The following is a 9,124-nucleotide window of genomic DNA, read 5'->3' on the forward strand; positions in this document are numbered from 1 at the left end:
ACAAGAAGACACAAAAAGAGGCAGAATAACTATAAAAAAAAAAAAAAAAATACAAAGTGACACAAAAAGAGGAAAAATACCAAAAAAAAGACACAAAAGTGGTGAAATAATACCAAAGAGACACAAAAAGAAACAAATTCATTACAGAAAGGCGTAAAAAGAGACAAAATGACTACAAAGAGACACAAAAAGAGGCAGAATAACTATAAAAAGACAAAAAAACACACAAAAAAAATACATAAAAACAGACAACAATGACTATAGAGACAAAAAAAAGCAAAATAATGACAAAGAGGCAGAAAAAGATACTAATTTACTACAGAAAGACATACAAAGAGACAATATAGCTACCAAGAGACTTAAAAAGAGGCGAAATAACAACAGAAAGACACAAAAATGGCCAATTTACTACAGCGAGACATAAAAAAGAAACAAAAAGAGACACAATGATGACAAAAAGACACAAAAAGTGGCAAAATAACAACAGAGGGACACAAAAGAGGCTAATTTAGGACAGAAAGACAAAATAAAGAGACAGAAAAAGAGGCCAAATAACGTCAAAAAGACACAACAAGCCCATTTATGACAGAAGGAGACAACATGGCAACTAATGACCGACTACGCCTTGTGTAGAGAAAAATTAGTTGTCATAGCAACCCCCGGGCTACCTGGGCACGCTGGTATTTAGCTGAACACACAGTGATGGAGGCAACACGTCAGTCATCTGCAGGACCACTTCTGTGCTGCTGTACACTTTTATTTTTACGATAAAGGTTTGGACTTAAATCAGCCACAGGAGCCTGTTTTTACTCGCTTGATTTTGTGTGTTTACGTTTTTAGGCCACTTTTCTGAGGGACTCACTGCACTTTATCCTCCTGAAGATTAATTCTGACAAAGAACAGTGATGATGGAAGAAAGCACCTCACAGAACAAACAGCTTTCATCCGAGTAGAACTATAGAATATAATCGAAGGTAAATATGAGGTTCAAGCCCAAAATGATTCATAGTTTCTTTAAAAAACTGTCATTTACGGTGATTTTTAAATTTGATCACAGGGTTCTTCTGGCTGGAAATGACAAACAAGGGACAGAAGAGGCTGTTTTACCAAAACATGTTTGAATAAGAACGACTTTTCATACTGATGATCCCACTTAAAGTCTCTCTCCAATCGACTGAGCCCCATAAAACTCATTAAAGTTACACATTCATGATGAAAATCGGCCCATTCTGTCCTGAAATGTCTTCAATGTAACTGCTGATTGCTTAGAAAACACTTAAAACAAGGTAAAAAAAAAACCTGATTTCTGTTGGAGGTCCTTTATAAATGCAGGAATAAACTTTAAATTATGTCTTTTACTTGAGAAAAAGATCCAAGCACTCATGTTTTACGATATTAAAAAAAAACAAGAATTCCACATTCAAGAGTCTGTTTAATATGAAATTTTTTATTCAACATATAAAACAGGTGTGAAAACGCAAGACGCTGACTGGAAATAAAACGAACAAACCCTGTTTGATAAAATAACACGAGGAAAAACTGTAAATGTACGAGTTGGACTGAGTGAACGATGCCCCGGTTTCTATGTGTTCAGACGCTTTGGAGAGAAATCTTCATGATAAAATGCAAACGGACCTCAAGACGCTTTATTTTACAGGTCATTTCTACTAATTTGGTATTAAAGGCAGGATTTGGTTAAATAGCTGCCAGAATATTAATCGATGATTTGTTTAATACACATTAAACAAACATGTTGGAGGACCTGTAAAACGAAGCTTCTGCTGTCTGAGGTCAGCTGACGAGCTTTAACCACACTTCATGGTGTTTCTCAGCAGTCGGACTCATTATTTCTTAAACTTCCTGCACATGAAACCTGCTTATGTTGCACATTTAAACATCAAAAAAACAAAAACGCTGCATGTTTCACCGTCATTGTGCAAAAAGCAGCAGTGAAATAATCGTTACTGTGACATGAATTAAAAAAAAAAAAAAAGAGACACACAAATAAGAACAAAGTGAGGATTTACATGCTACATGATGCAACCTGGGGCGTTTTCATGATTACAATATCAGCATCCTCTTCAGTTTTAATGCCTCTGCTGCAGGAACCAGTGAGTTCCCACTGAGCCTGGACCCGGAGCGCCCCCCGGTGGCCGGACGCTCCTCACAGTGGAGGTCCTGATCCGAGCAGCTGATCCGAATCAAAGTGCACCTTATTACCTTTCTCCAAACATCCCCGGAGCGCCGGAGGCCCGTCCAACGCGGCTAATTAGGGGCGTCTCCGAGGAGGACCGCAGCTCGTTAATTAAAAACAAGAAAAAAAAACAAAACAAAAAGCCGCCGCTGTCTGGAGCCGTTGTGGAAAATAATTAAAAATACTAAAGGGAGGAGGGGCAGACGATACGCTTCACGTCTGGCTCGCTGCTTCCCACGAGTCCTCGTCTCTCCGCCCTGACGGCTTCATCACGCTCCTCATCGGCGGACGCCTGCGATGTGGAGTTTGGACGTCAGAGCGCCACGCAGACGCAGGGATGCTTGAGGCAGACGGGCAGGATTCCCTTGTTGATCTGGTGGAACTCCACCAGCTGCAGCAGGTCGATGAACAGCGTGACGCCGTCGTCCATCGTGAAGTACTTCCTGCCTCCTTCCTCGAACTGCAAACAGAGTCACAGTCAGCGGTGGGACATTGTTTCAGACGCAATTCAGTTTGTTATTTGCTATTCAGAGTCACAAAACTAAGTTCTGCTCGATATCTTTGGCGGAATTTTAGTCTTTGGTCGACATTTCACCAACTTCTGAGGCCTCCGACGTCACAATATGATGTCTTAAGAAGACAAAATGATGTTGCTTCACTGTCTTAAACTTTCTTCAAAGTTTACTTACTTGTTATTTGGAGTCACAAAACTAAATTCTGATAAATATTTTGGCAGAATTTTGAGTCTTCCTACTAAAATTACAGTCTTTGGTCGGCATTTCACCAACTTCTGAGGCCTCCAACGTCACAATATGATGTTTTAAGAAGCCAAAATGATGCGTCGCCGTCTTGAAGTTTACTTATTTGTGTCACTAAACTAAGATCTGCTAAATATTTTGGCTGAATTTTGAGACTTTCATGTTTTTGTTGTCAAAAATCTCTCATCTACTATTACTACTACACCTACTAAAAAGACAGTCTTTCACCAACTTGAGGCCTCCGATGTCGTAGTTTGATGTTTTAAGAAGCCAAAATGAAGTTGCTTCACCATTTTACATTTTTTTCAGTTTATTTGTTTGCTATTTGGATCACTAAACTCAGTTCTGCTAAATATTTTGGCTGAATTTTGAGACTTTCATGTTTTTATTGTCAAAAATCTCTCATCTACGACTACTACACCTACTAAAAATACAGTCTTTAACCAACTCGAGGCCTCCGATGTCATAGTTTGATGTTTTCAGAAGCCAAAATGATGTTGCTTCACCATTTTACATTTTTTTCAGTTTGTTTATTTGTTATTCGGATCACTAAACTCAGTTCTGCTAAATATTTTGGCTGAATTTTGAGACTTTCATGTTATATTTTTAAAAAACTTTCATCTTCCTGCTTAAAACGCAGTCTTCGGTTGACATTTCGCCAATGTCTGAGGCCTCCAACATCATAATTTGATGTTTTATGAAGTTAAAGCGATGCTGCTTCACTGTCTTAAATTTTACTTATTTGTTATTCTGGTCACAAAACGACGTTCTGCTAAATACTTTGGCTGAATTTTGAGAATTTCTGGTGTTATCGTCCTCACAGAACAGCTTCACTGGGAAAACGCTTGAAGGGAAATTTGGTGAAGATACAGACGAAACAGTTTCCTGCAGATCCAAATGATTAAATGGCTCCAGCAGAGGAGAAGTTCCTCATTATTGGTCCTTGAGAATGGGCGAACAAGTACAACAAATGTTGTTTTTGAGCATGAAAACACTAAAACGTCCAGGTCTACAAACCGATGGAATTCTGAAAATTCAACCAAAATATTTTACAAAACTTAGTTTAAGCTCACAGATAACAAATAAAAAACTCCATTTAATCAAACCTCCAAGATATCTGTAAAGACACTTCTAAGAGGTTTGACATGTCGACATCATTCTGACTATTTCACACTCGATGTAAGAATCTAAAGAAGGACCACGGTGATGTGTTGAACTGAGGAGAATTAAAGACATTTTGAACAAGAACTATGACGAGTTCAACAGAAAGTAAAGTAACAACTCATCAGATGACTGGCAGAGGACTGTAATGACAAACATGTAAACGAGAGAAGGAGGTGAACTCACAGGAATCACCAGGTAGTGTTTGGTCTTCAGCTTGTAGCACAGCGACAGGACGAAGCACTGCGAGTGCTGCTGACTCTCCCGAATCAGAAACATCCTGCAGAGAGACAGTAAATGTCAGAGAAACTCGACCTGAACTCAAACCTTTTACTGTCGAGTGACGAACCCGAGACGTTAAGAAATCAGTTTAAACCAACAGACGGCGGTGGAAGAAGCTCAGCTCTCATATTCTGCATTCAAAGAGATCAGAAAAGCACACAAGCATAGTCAATAAGCTGCATGTAACCCTCAGATTGTTTTCATTTCGACTCATCTCTTGGAACGTTTACGCCCAATGTGAGCGATCTGACTTCACCTGCTTCTGTAACCGCACGAAACTATGGCAAAAAAGTAGAATCTACATCTAAATGTGGACATTTTGTTCATTTTTCAAGATTCAGATTCAGATTTGTTTTATTGTCATTGTAACAAGTACAACGAAACGAAGGTGCAGTCCTTTCAGTGCAAAAATATAAGAACTTGAGAACAATAAAAACTTTGTAAAAAACTTTGTAAACACTATATACAATATAAAGGAAATATATATATAAAAACAAGCAAAAAGAAATGAACTCTATATACAGGATGAAATTAAATAATGAGCACGGTGTATTATTTCACAGAGTGGATGTATTCAACTCATAAAAATCCACATAAGAGTGTTTGGCTTCTTCAAACTTGTACCTAAGGCCTCATGTAACTGACCAAACCGTCAGCTGGGTGGTTTTCCAGCCAATGTGGTTAAAACACTCCTAACGCAGTAAAAATGGATTCATGCCACAGACGCACTACTGGAGGGTTTCTCAGATTTATCACTTGGAAGTCCTGCAGCTGATTTGCATTCAGGGTCGGAGGTCGGGAACAAATCACGATGATGAAATCGCACGTAATCGACTCACGTTTAACCTCCAGGCGACATATATCAAGTTAAAGACATTTCATACATTCTGCCGTCACCTGCAGCGGTTTCAACCCTTGAACTCCACAAATCTCTTGATTTGATTTTATTTCTGACTCAGAAACGTTCTTGGATTAGACGTAGAAGTTACGACCTGGAGAGGAAACAAGGCATTCATCTCCAGCTGCACTGTTTAATCAATGCTACTGATCAATAGAAAATCCATTTTGTCACGCCTCATAACGTTTTCACAACACAAGGTCTCTGCTGAGTCCAGATGTGGATTCTCAGCAGCGCTGTCATGTGATGGAAGCTCCTGTTATCGTCTACGTCACACGTTAAACAATGCAGCATGTTTTAGTGAAAGAAGTTTAAAACACAACATGTCAAAGTCTGAGATCCGTCAAACAGTAAATGGGAAAATAAGTCTAATTAAAAATGTGCTACTTTGGTGCTCATGCAACCAATGTTTTTTGTTTTCAAGGCCGATACCGACTATTGGCAACTAAAAAAAGGCAGATAATCAATATTTGGAATTAATATACTGTCAATATTAGAAAACCATGCTATTGTTGTCGCCTGTATCTTAAAACATTAGATACTGTTTTCCAGACACGACTACTGAGTAATCAGTAATAGTAGTAATCAGTAATCTGTGGCTGCCTGCTAGTTTAGCCGCTAACGTTAGCATAGCCTTAGCCACTGTGAAAGCAGCTGAAGTCCAGATTTGTGTTGACGTTTGTGCTTCTTATTCCGTTTTAGCAGCATCAGATAGCGCTAGCCGCATGCTAAGAGGCACAGCTAACCTCCTAGCGATAGCATTAGCCTGTTAGCACTGCTAGCACTGCCACCAACAGGTGCATTATTCCAGTGTAACGGGGAAACTGTAAATGAGGAAAAGTGCCAAATATCGGAGAGAACTAACGTCTTGCCCAAAGCGCTAAATGATTACTTTGCCCATTTTTAAAGAAACATGTAAAACAGAAATAAACAAAAGGCATTTGAACAAAGTTTTGTGTTGGAATTGTGTTATTCTGAAGATTAAATGCACGTCGGTTTCCCTGATGACTAATAATCAGTGTCGGTTTTGGATCATCATTGCACTGGAATAGAAGCAGAACGTTCTCCTCTAAAACGCAGTGCAGCAGAAGCATGAAGTCCAAGAAACAGGACAAACTGTACTTGAGCACCTTCTTGAGTAAATGTTCTCAGCTGCATCCACCACATCCTGCAGGTTCACTACAGTTCACATGAAGCAACGTGCCTCCAATAAAATCTCAATTTTGAAACAGCACAAATTTCTCACAATGATGCAACTTGCAAAATAACCAAATGAAGTAAACATATACGGCGAAAACAAACAAGAATGCACTAAATGACATGTCCCTGTGAAATCTGATGAGTTTGGCGGTTTGTCTTCCACCTCCTCATAACTGCTAACTCCATCTAAAACACTCTGAGCCTCGGTTAACCAACATATTCCTGAAAGCTAGACGAGCACGAAGCAGCTAGAAAACAGCAGCAGCAGCCGAGCAACGTGACCAACAGCCTGCAGAAGTTTGGACCGAGAGCCGTCACGCTCGGCTGATCCTGTTTCCTTCTTCCTGCAGTGTCACAGATCGCTTCCACACAAACCGGCCACGAGCATGAAGCTCCCGTTTTAGAATGTGCAGAATCGCACAACGTGGATGAGACGCTCCACTCGTCACTCACCCGTCCACCAGGCCCTGCTTCTCGATCAGCCTCTGAGCTTCTTTTCTCGACACGCCGCCATGAAACCACGGCAGCGTCTTGTGGATGGCTGGAAACAAACACAGGAGACACGAGGGTCATGACTTTCATATAAGAAATCCCAGGATTAGGAAACCGTGGCGGCTGATGTGGACTTACAGGAAGGTCTGGCTGCAGAGTTCAGGTTGGGCAAACTGCACCGCAGAGCTTCTCTCCTCTGTGTCAGGAACAACAAACAACAGGAAAAGGTCACAACAACAGACACATGTAGACATCGGTGCATTTGCTAAAGGAATATTATCAGTGTCTAAACATCCCTCATCGTATTTTCATTTTAAAACATTTTCTGCAGATGGTCAGTTTACCCACTGAGCCCCAAACGTCAAGTCTGGTCAGCGTTACCGTCAGTTTTATCATATGGACAACATACACGGTGCAAAATAAACATAGACAAAAAGTATAAAAATAGAAGAAAGAAAAATAGAAAAAAGAATATAGAAAGCTTAAAAGTCCTGTTTTCTTATGACACTACTTATCAGACCAGAGACTGTAAAAACTGAACGAGTTGTCAGATTGACTCTGTGACACACGATCAGAAAAACAACCACATCTAAGCCTAAATCACGATATTCCATCAAAATCTTTTTGTGCTACAAGTCTCATTTTTTTTAAATGCCAAAAATCAATCATTTGTTTCATGCAAAATTTTGCAAAAAAACTAAAAAATCTGCACTTCTAGGAGCCATCAGAGCCGTGAGCGACTCAGCTCAGACCAGCAGCCTCGTTAGGACAATTCAGCCACTTTTCAGCTGAACTCCAGCCTGTGTCGACACAGAGCGGATAGAAAACAAGTCTGGAAGCAGATTAAGAATGTGAGCAGCAAAATATCTACAGCACGTGGAAGCACCTTTTTTTTTCCAGAGTTGGGAAATATTTTCTCAGTTTTTGTAAAAATAAATAAATAAATAAATAAAACAATATTTCTGATAAGAACTTTCAAGGAACGTTCCAAATGTTGCAGGAGCACCGGGAGCCGAGTACCGCTGCACAAAGTGACGACTATGGATCTGACCGAGGTCCAGAGCAGCTTGTCCACCAGCTGCAGGGTTCAGTCTGACACTGAACTCAAAGTTAGAATCGCATCGCAAAGCCCTTCAAGAATTACAAAAAGTGCAGCGTAAGCGTGGCCAGATTTAAATCAGGTCAAGTCTTTTCTCTTTCATATGTACGTTTTTTGTAATTGCATCTCGGAGTTGTTGCTCGTCCCTCAGCCTGCAGAATGCATCCGTCACATTCTCAGTCGTTCCTGTGAACGTGGATGAAGGAACAGAAGCAGACGAGGCTGCACACAAACTTCCACATCACTCAAACTCCTGCGTCATCATCCCTCATCCCCCTCCGTCCTCACCCTCCAGGCTTGCCCCTCCTCCATCTCTGCACTCCGGGCCTCCGTTGGGTTCTGGATGACCCGTCCTCCAGCCTTCCCTGAGAAGTCCATGGCCACCAGGCTGGCCTCCGACTTACACTGCAGTTAAACAAACAACACGTGAGCTGATTTTTTTTTTTTTTTTTAAAAAACGCTGCATGCTGCGCCGTGTGTCGCGTCTGATGAGCTCACTTTGCCATCTGCGAGGTTTGATCCTTCCAGGCTTCGAGGAGCCGACTTGGACAACTGGTAGTTACACTGGAGCTGCTTCCCATACTGAGCACACACAGAACAAACAATTCACCGACTGAACGGCTCACACAAGACGACAAACGGGAGGAGATCGTTAAATACCTTGAACAATCTGAAAGCAGACGTCCAGCAGGTTCGCGTCTGTTCGTTCTCGGCGCACAGAATCTTCAGGTCCTGGACACGGATGGGATTCCTGGAAGGCTGCGTGAGCGCACAAACACAAAACACAAGGTGAGGTTTCAGCAGCTTGTTGTGGAATTAAAATATTACATCAGACAAGATGACAAGAAAGAAGAGAGCTAAAACTAAAAAGAAAAAACTAGACTTAGTTTATCCAGGTGGACACAAATCCTGAAGTGGTGTTAGCTGTTTGCTAACACGTTAGCAACAAGTTTATAAGACGATAGAAGAGATTATACGAGAAGACAAAATATTGATCTTCTAACATCAGGGAGAAGATACAGGACCATCAGACCACAAAC

At 40.8% G+C, this 9,124-nt stretch overlaps 1 protein-coding gene across 1 annotated transcript in view; it reads right to left on the bottom strand.

Moving 5' to 3' along the window:
• Positions 1-2,507: 2,507 nt before the first annotated feature.
• grb7 (growth factor receptor bound protein 7) overlaps positions 2,508-9,124 on the bottom strand; it is a 20,581-nt gene continuing 13,964 nt past the window's right edge. The window contains exons 8-14 of the mRNA XM_008291497.1: positions 8,745-8,843; positions 8,583-8,666; positions 8,373-8,489; positions 7,124-7,181; positions 6,947-7,034; positions 4,300-4,393; positions 2,508-2,654 (exon numbers count right to left, since the gene is read on the bottom strand). Coding sequence (XP_008289719.1) covers positions 2,508-2,654; positions 4,300-4,393; positions 6,947-7,034; positions 7,124-7,181; positions 8,373-8,489; positions 8,583-8,666; positions 8,745-8,843 — 687 coding nt within the window. The remainder of the gene's footprint in view (positions 2,655-4,299; positions 4,394-6,946; positions 7,035-7,123; positions 7,182-8,372; positions 8,490-8,582; positions 8,667-8,744; positions 8,844-9,124) is intronic.

The sequence above is a fragment of the Stegastes partitus genome, unplaced genomic scaffold (genome assembly GCF_000690725.1).
Source record: "Stegastes partitus isolate 25-593 unplaced genomic scaffold, Stegastes_partitus-1.0.2 Scaffold746, whole genome shotgun sequence".
NCBI classification, from domain to species: domain Eukaryota; kingdom Metazoa; phylum Chordata; class Actinopteri; family Pomacentridae; genus Stegastes; species Stegastes partitus.